The sequence below is a fragment of the Monodelphis domestica genome, chromosome 1 (genome assembly GCF_027887165.1).
Source record: "Monodelphis domestica isolate mMonDom1 chromosome 1, mMonDom1.pri, whole genome shotgun sequence".
In the NCBI taxonomy this organism is placed as follows: domain Eukaryota; kingdom Metazoa; phylum Chordata; class Mammalia; order Didelphimorphia; family Didelphidae; genus Monodelphis; species Monodelphis domestica.
The window spans coordinates 171,122,139-171,135,877 of record NC_077227.1 but is presented as its reverse complement, the minus strand read 5'-3'; the positions used below and the strand labels follow the sequence as shown (position 1 = coordinate 171,135,877).

At 34.8% G+C, this 13,739-nt stretch overlaps 1 protein-coding gene across 1 annotated transcript; it reads right to left on the bottom strand.

The window, feature by feature from the left end:
• Positions 1 to 8,291: 8,291 nt before the first annotated feature.
• LOC100028235 (olfactory receptor 4F3/4F16/4F29-like) lies at positions 8,292 to 9,230 on the bottom strand. Its single transcript, XM_016428727.2, has one exon. It carries the CDS (start codon positions 9,228 to 9,230, stop codon positions 8,292 to 8,294), a length of 939 nt encoding a protein of 312 aa, XP_016284213.2.
• Positions 9,231 to 13,739: the final 4,509 nt, after the last annotated feature.

The following is a 13,739-nucleotide window of genomic DNA, read 5'->3' as shown; positions in this document are numbered from 1 at the left end:
AAAGTGTTCTAAATCTCTTATATTCAGAGAGACACAAATCAAAACAACTCTGAGGTATCACCTCACACCTATCAGATTGGCTAACATGACAGCAAAGGAAAGTAATGAATGCTGGGGGGGATGTGGCAAAGTAGGGACATTAATTCATTGCTGGTGAGGTTGTGAATTGATCCAACCATTCTAGAGGGCAATTTGGAACTATGCCCAAAGGGCAATAAAAGACTGTCTGCCCTTTGATCCAGCCATAGCACTGCTGGGTTTGTACCCCAAAGAGATAATAAGGAAAAAGACTTGTACAAGAATATTCATAGCTGCACTCTTTGTGGTGACCAAAAATTAGAAAATGAGGGGATGCCCTTCAATTGGAGAATGGCTGAACAAATTGTGGTATATGTTGGTGATGGAATAGTAGTAGTCTCTTGGAATCAGAGAATGACGATTGTCTTTGTGCATGTGCACAAAGATACTTGTGTGTGAAAGAGATTTAAGTGGAAAAGTCATTGCACAGAGACAGTCCCACTCTCTCGGCATTGGAAGCCTGGGTGCAGTGGCACGAAAAACCATTATGCCTGGAGACTTCCTCAGCTGCATTGGGTGGCCGTGTTGTCCTTTGTGCTCCAACACACCCTAAGCACTCCACAGTGCTTTGCTGTATCGCCATCTCAGCTGTTGAACCTTCTTGTTGGTTTCTTCGACCTGTTCCGCCGAAATAGTCTTCACATGCTGGGTGAGCAAAGCCCTAGTTCACCAGGGGTCAACAACAACCCGATGGCTACCCTCACAAGGTTTGGCTGGCCTGTCAAAGCCATTGCCCGGGGTGTGGCCACTGGAGCATGCTAGCAGCTACTAGGAGCCACAAGTGAGAGCTGGGTGTCAGGTAGGGGTCAGAGGCTGGAGAGCTGCCCTAAGAGGGCAGGACAAGCCCTCCATACCAAGGTGCTACCCCTCCCTGAGCACCCCATATTGTGCTAAAAGGAATAATAAAGTGGAGGAATTCCATGGAGACTGGTAAAACCTCCAGGAAGTGATGCAGAGCAAAATGAGCAGAACCAAGAAAACATTGTACACAGAGACTGATACACTGTGGTACAATCGAATGTAATGGAATTCTCCATTAGTGTCAATGCAATGTCCCTGAACATTCTGCAGGGATCTAAGAGAAAAAACACTATCCACAAGCAGAGGACAAACTGTGGGAATAAAAATACAGAGGAAAAGCAAATGCTTGACTACAGGGGTTGAGGGGACATGTCTGAGGAGAGACTCTAAATGAACACTCTAATGCAAATACCAACAACATGAAATGGGTTCGAATCAAGAACACATATATTACCCAATGGAATTGTGCATCGGCTATGAGGGGTGGGGAGGAAAAGAAAATGATATTTGTCTCCAATGAATAATGTTTGGAAATGACCAAATAAAATAATGTTTTTAAAAAAAAGAAATGGTAAAGCTGAAACTTGGAAAAAAAAATAAAAGAAGTTACGTTTGATGCATGGCGCACCTATACCATCTGTAAAATGGGGAGGAGAGGAGAGAAAAGGAAGTTGTCATAAATGGCATGTAAAGTTCTTCCTAACATTAAAAATCTACAAACATTACTAATATTTAGGACTCTGAATATAAAAAGACAATTCTAAAAGAATTGGTTCACATAAAGAAGAATATAATTAATGGGCAACATTAATATTTGGTAAAATGTGCTCACCTGAGCATCATTTCATTTATTAGCTCTTCAGATCTTTATTTTTTAGCTTGTTTACCAAGTAAAAGCACGTCATTTCTTATTTATTCTATTCTGTGCATTTCAATACTGGCTCCAATTGAATTTCTTGATATAATCTGTCCAATTTCAACTACAAAATATCTGGCATAGGGCAACATCTGGCACTAATAACACCAAAGAGGGTACTCTAAAATTATTAGCTGATGGTATTAAAGCATAGCCAATTTCAAATACTGCTAAATAAATTGTGGTACATGAATATATTGGAATATTACTATATGTATCGCTGCTATATGGAAAGACATATTAAGTTACACACAGGGAAATGAGTCAAACTAAGAAAATAATATACACAAAGACTACACAGGGTCAATGGAACAAAAACCAAATATCAAAATAATTGAAACTGAATGATGTGAAATTATATTTAAGCTTAAACCCAAGAGGAGATAAAAGAAGAGAATTCACCCCTTGTTTCTCTGAAGAGGTGGGAAACTGTGAGTGAGGACCTTTGCATATAAAGGCAGATTTTTTTGGTTAGTTTTGCTGAATTCTTTTTTTTCTTTTTATTTTATTCATTGATATAAAGGATGATGAAAGAAAGAAAGAAAGAAAGAAAGAAAGAAAGAAAGAAAGAAAGAAAGAAAGAAAGAAAGAAAGAAAGAAAGAAAGAAAGAAAGAAAGAAAGAAAGAAAGAAAGAAAGAAAGAAAGAAAGAAAGAAAGAAAGAAAGAAAGAAAGAAAGAAAGAGAGAAAGAGAGAAAGAAAGAAAGAGAGAAAGAGAGAAAGAGAGAAAGAGAGAAAGAGAGAAAGAGAGAAAGAGAGAAAGAGAGAAAGAGAGAAAGAGAGAAAGAGAGAAAGAGAGAAAGAGAGAAAGAGAGAAAGAAAGAAAGAAAGAAAGAGAGAAAGAAAGAAAGAAAGAAAGAGAGAAAGAAAGAAAGAAAGAAAGAAAGAAAGAAAGAAAGAAAGAAAGAAAGAAAGAAAGAAAGAAAGAAAGAAAGAAAGAAAGAAAGAAAGAAAGAAAGAAAGAAAGAAAGAAAGAAAGAAAGAAAGAAAGAAAGAAAGAAAGAAAGAAAGAAAGAAAGAAAGAAAGAAAGAAAGAAAGAAGAACACATTTTGAAATATATTAAGAAAATTTTTAATAAGAATTATCCCAAGGGGCAGCTAAGTGGCTCAATGTATTCAGAGCTAGTCCTAAAGACAGGAGGTACTGGGTTCAAATTTGACATCTGCCACTTCCTAAATGTGTGACTCTGGGCAAGTGACTTAACCCCCATTGCCTAGCTCTTACTGCTCTTCTGCCTTGGAGCCAATACATAGCATTGATCCCTATATAGAAGGTAAGGGTTTAAAAAATTATCTCGGAATCTTAAAGACAAAAGTAAATAATGCTGAGGAACACTGAAAATTACCATAAAGGACAGTTACCTTTACAAAGAGAAAAGAAAAAGAAGTTGATAGGAGCAAAATCATAATCAACCAGAAAAGAGAATGACATGACTGGCTCAAGAAGGATCCCTCCAAATTTTATGAGCTAAATGAATAATTGTAATCCTTACAATGTACACCAACAACTCAGTTCTTTCCAGTGACCCAGATTCTTTCCTCCTTACTTCATACCTATCCATAACTAATTAAGTAAAATTGAGCAGACCCTTCAGGTCAATCACCAATACCACCCTTATTCTCAATGAACTTAATTGTTATATGTCATTCCAATAGAACTCTCCATATACAGTAGAATACCTCAACTTTTAAGAGGAAACTGTTTAAAATGGAAATAAAATGTCTTTGATAATATGAAGAAAGAATTGTCCTAGATGAAGGACAGAGCTAGAATTCCTTTGAATGATAGTCTCCAAAATTTGAGACCATGACTAGTCGCCAAGGAACGAGCAAGCAGTCAATCAGTAGATGGGAAAATGAGTCATCCCAGCTCCCCTACTATATAACCAGACATGGAGTTTATCTTCAACATAATAACCATATCTAAAATTATCCTCTAACATGTCTTCTCTCAGCCTCATCCATGAACTATACAAACTCTCAAATTCACCACTGGCAGCTACATGGGCAACATTGGGAAAATGTGATCCCAAAAAGCACACTGATCCCCTATTTCCATAATATCTTGGATATAAGATGCATTCTGGGAAAGTAAAGTTTACATTCTAGAGTAGGAATTGCTAAGGAAGAGATCTGACTTCCTCCTTTCTGTTTGGGCTTTGAGTTCAAAGCATAGAAAGAGAAAACCTGGATGACCTTTGATCTGTAACACAACTCACAACATTAAATTTCCCCCAAAACTCATCCCTTTTCCAAGCTTCTTATCTTTATTGAGAGTATCACCATCCTTCTAGTCACTTAGCTTCATATACTCAGTATCATCTTCAACTCCACATCTCTCTTCATGCCATGTATCCAATTAACTGCCAAAACATATCTCTTCTGCATCTTCAACATTTCTCACATTTGTCACCTTCCTTCTACTCACACAATCACCATTCTAGTTCAGGTTCTTTTACAACTAGTCTGGACTATTATAATGGCCTTTCGATTTGGAAAGGAGTTCAAACCTAAAGCTGGTTCTTATTTTAACTAATTCAGTATCCTCACCCCTCTGTTACTGTCAGAGTGGAAAGAAGAAGGCATCATTCATGGGTTGTCAGATGACAGCAGAGCATCAAGTCCTTCCCAAGACTTGTGATTGTTATATAGCAAGTAGAAGGCTCTAAAATGCCCATGTACTCAAGGAGAACAAGGAAAGTCAACTCCAAGTAGTCTCAAAAGGATTACACATGCACACTAACTACACTCATAATGGCAGTGCATGCTCAAAAAAATTTTTTGGTAGAGTTGAGCAGTCAAAAGAGTTTGGAGATCCTTATCATAACAGATAAGTTTTTCTTCATAGTCTGTAGACTATCTGTTCTAAATATACATATTCAAGATGGCATAGACTGCCACCAGAAAAATTCTTCTAAATTACCCAATATAGTGAGAATTTGCCTTGTGTCCTGGGATGAATAAACTGACCAATAGTGGTTCTCTTTACATCTCTTACATATGTAAATAAGTCATTAAATAACAAAAAAGACTAATATGGTTAATGGAATGTGATTTAATTGTGGAAATTTGACCATTTACCATGGTTCTAATATCAAATATACAAGTTAAAGATGTGCTTTCTTTACAATCACCAAATCATGCTACATGAGGTAGGCAGTGCAAGTGTTATTATTCCTATTTTAAGAACTATATAATATGACTGAGTGTTTAAATAACTTGCATATGGTCAAAAGCTAACAAGTGTTGCACTTGGGACTCACTCCCTGGTTTCCCAATACTAGGTGATGTGATCTTTTTATTATCCCATTATAGCTAGATAAGTAGCTGGATAAAAATTTCAAATAGTGAAGGTAGAATGTTTAGACCACTTTAGAATTAACTTGATTCAAGAGCTCACTTTTTAGAACCAATTCTATGATTTCATTGGCAAAGGATATTTCAAGAATAAAAATTCCTTCCACTAATACAAAGAAACACTTAGGGGAATATTATAGCAATCTTGAATGTGCTATAGAAAGCCAATTGTTAAATTTTCAGTGTGAGTATATCTTGGACATCACAAAACTATAAATTAGGGCTTGATTTATTATTCTTTTGATTGTCTAGACTTAAGAAGGTTGTAGGGAAGATGTTACCAGTGTAGATTAAACTTTAAATTATGTCCTGCAAAATTTTTGGGAGATCCAGTTGTCAAATATTTGCCAAAACACCCTTGGAATAGTTGATCTATCACTTATTAGACAGCTTCCTGAGCTCTGAGAATTTAAGTAATTTAAGTAACATTTACCAAGGATCTCACAGTCAGTGTATGATAGATGAGGTACTAGAACCCTAGTTCTAGGGGTTCTTGATTCTGAGACTGATATCCATTAAGTCTCTTGGGAATTTTTTTTCTTATGTGTATGTACTATTGAGTTAAATCTACTAAGATGAAAATCAATACAAACAAATTTAAATCTTTCATTTTGGTATAAAAATGTCATCTTTTCAAGTAGAAAAAAGGGAGTCATGAATAGACAGAAATTATTCTGAAAAACATCTCTGAGTCTTAGTTGACTACAAGCTCAAAATGGTGAGCAATATGATGTGGTCAACAAAAAAGTTAATGAGAACTTGTTATACATTAAGGAGGATATAGCTTCCAGGAATGCATAGTTGATAGCCCCATTGTATTCAGACCTCATCTGGAATAAGATGTTCAGGTCTTGGGGAAAAAAAAAGGAATACATAAGTTGGAGACCATCCAAAAAAGGGTAAGTAGGAGAGTGAAAGACTTTGAGTACATGATATCTGAAGATCCCCTTGAAAAAATAAGGCAGATTTGTTGTTCTTGTACTTGTTCAGTCATTTCAATCATTTCAGACACTTGGTCAACCTATTTGGGATGTTCTTGGCAAAGGTACTGGAGTGGTGGGGCATTTCCTTCTCTAGCTCATTTTATATCTAGGAACTGAGACACACAAGGATAAGAGACTTGCCCAGGGTCACATAGCTATTAAGTATCTGAGGCCAGATTTGAACTCACAAATATGAGTCTTCCTAATGCCAAGCCCAGTGCTCTATCCACTATACAAGCAAGCTCCTCTATGCTTATTTAGACTAGAAGGAGAAAAAAAGACTCAGGAAAAGGTGGGATATGATCATTGTAAAGTATCTGAAGGACTGTCAAGTGGAGAAGAAACTAAATGTCCATTTGTTCCCAAAAGCCAAAGCAAAAAATGGGTAAATTTAGGTTTGATGCCAAGAAAAAAATTATAATCATTAGTGATGAATAAAAATAGAAAAGCATGACCAGAAACATGAGGGATGTCTTTAGATGAAGACTGTATAACAACTTCTTGGGTATGTTATAGTGGAGATTGATTTGGGGTATAAGTTGGACTATATGGCCAATGAAATCCCTTCCACCTCTCAAATGCTATGATTTTCTACTTCTCTAAATTCATGATGGAGGTGAAAATATGGGAAAGATTGAAAGTAAACATTGAAATATTGGCAGAATGTTATTATAAGGAAAAACAAGGACGTAAATAAGTATGTGCTATACTCTAAGTATTCCCTTCTGATTTTTGTAGGATTAAGCTTAAAAATATATGATATTATTCAATGTATTCTCAGGATAAAAGAAAGGTACAGGAATCTAAACAGACTTGAAAGTGAAAAAAATAGTTACAAAAGGCAAGAGACATTGGTTTATATTATTGTTTAATCTATAAGTTGAATATTAATAATGTTAATTGCAAACAAGCCACTTAAGCTCTCTCGAGATCAAATTACTCATTTTTAAAATGAGAAAATATTAATTTCTAATCAAATTCAGATATATATAATCATATAATGATAAACTATAATTATGTAACTACATAATATTTATAATTCACTTATATATAATTCATAATTTTATTATAAAATTCTATACTTAAATGATTACATAGTTATATGATATTTACAAGCAAAACCAAACCAATCTAATAAGAACCAAGAAAAATAGAGACATGAGGCAAAATAGTCATCAAAGAATTTTATAAAATAATAGTGGTAGTTTGTATTTATATAGAATAATAAGGTTTACAAAACATAGATCATACATTATCCCATTTTTTGGTGAGTGCTATTATTATGCCCCTGTAATGAGGAATTGGAGGCACAGAGATTAAATGACAGCTCCAGGACCACACGGCTACTATGTATTTGAGATTAAAATATGAACTAAGGATTTCATTATTTCATTCATTTCACCTTACCACAGTAGGAACAGGATTTACATTGTTTCTTCCTACCTAGGGGCCCTAGTAGGAAGTCCTATAGATAGTAGGTGGTTCATAAATTCAAACAACATTAGAAACAAAAAACTTGTATGATGATTGAGGCATGAGTTAGAGCACATGGTTAGCTTGAAAAACAGGGGAAAATTAGATATTATGGAGAGAAAATTGGTGGGACAAGAAATAGAATTCATTTCCAGCACTGAGGGACATTCCTATCACTTCTCCTTTTTAAGATTCCAGAAACAGAATCATGGAAATCATGAGGTTTGCTGACAGCTAGCTGGCCCAGGGGAGAAAGCACTGGGTCTGGTGTAAGGAAGAAAAACATGAAATCAAATCCAACCTCAGACATTTAAAAACTGGGTACCCCTGGACAAGTAGTTTAATGCCTATTTGCTTCCATTTCCTCATCTATAAAATGATGATAATAATAACACCTTCATGCCTCCCAGGATTGTTGTGAGAATCATAAGAGATAATTTTAAAGTGCTTACCACAGGTACATTATGGCACATTGTAAATACTACATACATATTAGCTATTATTATCATTATAACAGTTTCAAATAGCTAAAGATACAAAATCTTGAAGGTAGTGAATTTCTGATTACATACAACAAATCCAGGCATATTCTGAGGCATAAATTTATCTTTTACTTCAATGAAATATTTTTTTCATTCCTCCAGACTCGAGTCTCAAGATCCATAGTCTTGACCAACAATTCATTTAAGAGAATTTCTTTAAGAGGACAAGACGACTGTACATTCTCCTCATTCCCAACTTCATCTCTTTGTTCCTGAATGTATAGATGACGGGATTCAGAAAGGGAGTAATAACAGCATCAAAGATGGCAAGGAATTTATCAAGGTGGGATATAGGGTGAGGCCATGTATAGAAAAAAATCAAAGGGCAAAAGAACAAAAACACCACAGTGATGTGAACTGCCAGAGTGGAGAGAGCCTTGGATGAAACTCCTGAGGATTGTTTTTGAACAGTGACTAAAATGAAGATGTAGGAGATAATCAATACACAAAAGCAAATCAGAGAAATGAATCCACTATTAGCATTGACCATGAATTGCAGCCTATAGGTGTCCATACAGGCCAGTTGGATGATTTGAGAAAGGTCACAGAAAAAATTGTCTAATACATTAGGACCACAAAAGGGCAAATGTACAACAAAAGCCAATTGGACCCCTGAGTGAGTGATTCCTGTGATCCAGGCAAGAATCAAAAGCAAAATGCACATTCTTGAGTTCATAATGGTCAAGTAGTGGAGAGGTTTACATATGGCAACATATCTGTCAAATGCCATGGCTATGAGTAACACCATCTCAACACCTCCAAGAGCATGAGTAAAGAAAATCTGAGCAACACAGCCACCAAATGAGATGACTTTATGATTCCTGAAAAGATCACAAATCATTTTAGGAGCTGCAATGGAGGAACCTCCCATGTCAATGAAGGAGAGATTGGCCAACAGGAAGTACATGGGAGAATGTAAGTGAGAATCAAAAATCACAGTGATCAAAATGAGCAGGTTTCCCAGAATACTTGCCACATAGACTACAGAGGAGAAGAGGAAGAGAAGAAGTTGGATCTCCCATGAATCAGAGAGTCCAAGAAACACAAACTCAGCCACTACAGAATGATTCACTTCATCCATTGACTCCACTTAGTACAGTTATTAGTGATATTACCTGAAGAAAGAAGATAACAGGAAAATAAGAATTTCTGGCTACAATATTTCTGCTATGAATTACTGTGCCTCCATTATAAATATAATTGTTCTTTAACCTTTCACTCAATAAAGTGTCTTCTTCAATATTCCTGTCTGTAGTGAAGCAAAGTGTGTGATTAAAAGAACAAAGTTTTAATATATTGACTAAATTAAATACATGCAAAAGTGTGGTTAATTTTTCTTGTAATTTTTCAGTCATGTCTGACAGTTTAGAATACTATTGGGGTTGGTTGGCAAATATATGAGTGATTTGCCATTTTCTTCTCAAGAAAATTTTACTGATGTGAAAACTGAAGCAAACAGAATGAAGTATCTTGTTCAAGTTCACACAGCTAGAGAGTCTGAGGCCAGATTTATCTCAGGAATATTCATCTTCTTGACTTCAGACCAGAACTCTATGCACTATAGAACTTAGCTACCTCAATTAAAGGTAATTTTCTTCAAAGTGTTCATCTGAAAAGGTTATGTAAATGTGTTTCCAGTGTAGATGGGAGGGGATTGGAGTGCCAATTCAATAAATAACTCTGGTAAGGAAGATTGTTTAATTGAACTTTTGCAGTTAGTGAGTTTCTAAGATAGAATTTGAAGCCAGGTTTATTTGCCTCCATCTCCTGTACTCTATTTGTCCTTCACTTTTATCACAGCTGAATCGACACATTTTTAATGAGTTTGAGGAGTTTAGAGAATATGAGGAAGATAATGTAGGAAATATACTACTTAGTCATTGGTTGTTAAACTAAATTGTAAGATCTCTAAAACAAAGAAAGTGGCAATTGTCATCTTTACACCTCCAGCATCTAGCTTACTGCCTTGAACTCCACTTTTTGTATAATTGAATTTCTTTTTAGTGAATATGTTATGGATAGATATTGTGGGTAAAAATTCAAGGAATGATAAAGGGAATGTTCATATATACAAATATATGATAAGACCATTATGGCTGATCAAAAAATCTATTACCCCTTAATATATTTTATTTTTAATATCTTCAGTGGTGGCAAATTTTGGTCCTTTGAGAGTGAACTCAATTTTCCAAAATAGGGAAGTCTTTTAGACTTTTTTAGACTTTTAGACTTTTTAGACATTGAAAAGAAAGTAATTCCAGATTGTAGAAAGAGTATTGCCTCCATGAAAAAGAACTAGGATTAAACCCTACCTTTCATACTGGATACCTGCATAACCTTAAGAAAGTCAATCATCTTCCCTTGACTTCAGTTTTCTCATAATCAAGATGAGAGTAGACTAGATGTCCTCTAATTTCCTTTTCTTTGAGAACAAAACATAAAGAGATAAGAATGGTTAGCTCAAATGGACTAGTTGGTTGTGTATATCTCAGGAACTTCATGGACTTTTCAAGTATCATACCCATGGCTTCTTTTATCTGATTAAATCACTTTGATTTAATTAAATTAATTAATTAAAAATTCTTTACTTTCTGGATGGCTGTATTCAATTCTTCTCCAAATGTAATTGGTTAGTCTCCTACAACAGATTCACAACTAATATGATAATGAAGATAATAGAGAAAGGCAATATTTCTGACTCAGAATTGTAATTCTAGAATGAAACTCAAAAGATCCTCTGATCCAGGCCCTCTCTATCTTCTACTATATTTAAACCATGCAAGATATATGGATATTTTATTTTCTTCTTTAAGCTATAAGAAGCTTTAAGCATCAATTGCTTTCATTAGGACAGTATACATGTATTTGATCATCCCAATAAGGTATAAGACGTTCTTCTTGTTGTTATTGCTATTCAATCATTTTCAGTCCTGTTTTATTTTTTGTGAACACATTTGGAGATTTGTTGGCAAAGATATTGGGGTGGTTTGCCATTCCTTCTGCAACACATTTTACAGATGAGGAACTAAGGCAAACAGAGTCAAGAGACTTGCCCAATATGAAACATTTATTAAATGTTTGAGGCCAGGTTTGAACTCAAGAATCTGAATATTCCAGATTTCATGCCCAGTACTCTGTCCACTGACCAACCTAAGTGCCCCAAAATGTTTTTCTTACATCCAAATAAAATGTATCTTAAATTCAAGTCATTTTCAACTGGATTGCTGTCAAATGATCAGGAAGAAATTATCATCACCCTTATTAGAATCTTCCAGGTATGTACTTGAAGTCATTACCAAAGTAATGTCCCTTAATGTTCTCTTCAATGGGAACTACAATTCCCTAAAGGTTTTCACCTTTTGTATCACCTTTGTTCCTTTCCTCTTAAACCCTATCCATATCATTTCTAAATTGCTAAGACTGGAAATGGAAATGATCTCTAATAAGAAAACTCTAGTAAAAGTAAAAAGTAACACATTTTTTAGAAAATTATTTTGCCTTTGTCCATGTTTTAAGACCAATCAGTAGTACATTATTTACTGTTAGCCTGAAAGATCCCCTAGTGATTATTTTCATTGCATTAGTTCCCAGTCAGATCTTCTCTAATCTATTTCACTGGGTTTTGTGCCCACTAATAACATTTTGTACTGGTCCAAACTGAAAACCTTCCCATTCAATCAGATTGATTATGTACACTTGAACTTTAAGTAATTATAAAAGTGAAACATATAATTTAAGTCTGCCTTTCCACCTTCCTATAATTAATTTTCCTGTCTCTTGAAAGGAAATTAAAAATGAGTCATTGGTAGGGACAAGTAAAGAATTTAATTCCTTAAATTTGAATCCCCTAATCCATAGTAATAATTCCAGATTCATTACTATATGGTGGGTCTCTCCCTTGGGTACTTGGCCTTGAGTTAAAACTGAAGGTCATTTAACAGAACATTTTTCCTTTCCTATAGTCTAAATTACACCAAATTTAATCTTCTGGGGACCTCATGTGCTCTCTAAATTTCTTGTCTAAAACTCAGCATCTCACTCATTTCTGAAAAAATTTTTGAAACCTTTCTGTCTTTGAATCAATACTAAATCTTGGTTCTAAGGCAAAAGAGCAATAAGGTGTAGGTGAATGAGGTTAAATGTCTTGCCTAGGGTCACACAGGTAGAAGTTTCAGAGTTCAGACTTGAATTCAGGACATCCCATCTCTAGGCTTCACTCTCCAACCACTAATTCTTTAGCTGTATAATTTATATATGTTTTAATTTTATCAACATAACTCACTGAAATCTGAAGAAATCTATTGTTCCTATGAGGCAGATACAGCTTTATATCCATATTCCTCACCTACCTGGCCTTGAAATAATACCATATTCAAGAAATCCAAAGATCTCCAACAGCACAAAGAATTATATTAAATGCTGTAATTGAAGAAAAGGCAGCTAATTAGCAGCTCAAGTGAGTGCAGAGAGATGGGTGGCTAGCCTGAGCTCATTTGACCAAGGGAATTGCCTTTGTGAATCATAGTAGTTTGGCCCATACAGCCAAAAGAAGCAGATAATGAGTCACCTGAGGGAAAGGGGTAGGTGAATGGAAAATACCTAAGGAAATAATCAGCTATAATTCTCTGCTTCAATTTTTAAAGTTCTTAGTGGCTTCTGGGATTGAAAAGGACTCCTGGGGATTGTGAAAATATCCTCTTTGAAAATAAATGTGTAAAAAATTGTTTTTACTATGTCCATAAAGTTTAATGTGCTTCCCCCAAAGAACCAATAGAAACAAATAGAATTTCTATATATTGTAAGAAAGTTCTATACAGGTGAGAGGAAAAATGTGACCCACAACTATATATATTTGGAATGAAAGTACACATGTTATCTAAAAAATAAAAAAGAGAGGAGGTTGTTAAGTAGTTGAGACATTTTTGAGAGATGGAGTCAAGAACACTTGCATTCAAATCCCACCCACCTTTCACATTTATTAGCTATTTGATCAGGTAAAAGTCCTTTAACCTCACTGAATCTCTGACTCCTCATAAGCAATATAGAGATTGTAAAACCTAGAGTACCCATAAAATACATACATGACCTAGTTGTTCAAACTCTAAATCAGTAGTATATATTAGTGGTATACATTATAGGTATTGTTGAGAGTTTCAAAGGAGATAATGCACCCAAAATTCCCTAAAAACTTTAAAGATATATATTTGTCCTTCTTATTGTAATTCTCTCATTCTTTTCACCTAATTCATGAAATTTAGAAATAGTGTTATAACATATTATACTAATATTGCTTTTTCACATAGTCTGCAATCTATTCCATAGTTAGATAAGAAGACTCTATTAGTATATTATTACCATTATCATTATTATTATTCTCATAGTCTTTAATAGAACTTAGAAAAAGTCCTGGAATAAATCAACACCCTCCTATTAATTGTTTATCATTAATATTCTTTGGACTCTTGTATACATAGAGAAAATAACATTTTAAGTTGTATAAAAACAGTAAGCTAAAAGTTCATAGTCTGAAACGTATTGCAAGAATGCTTAGGGCAAAAGAGATGGACCAAGATGACAAAGAAAAGGCAGG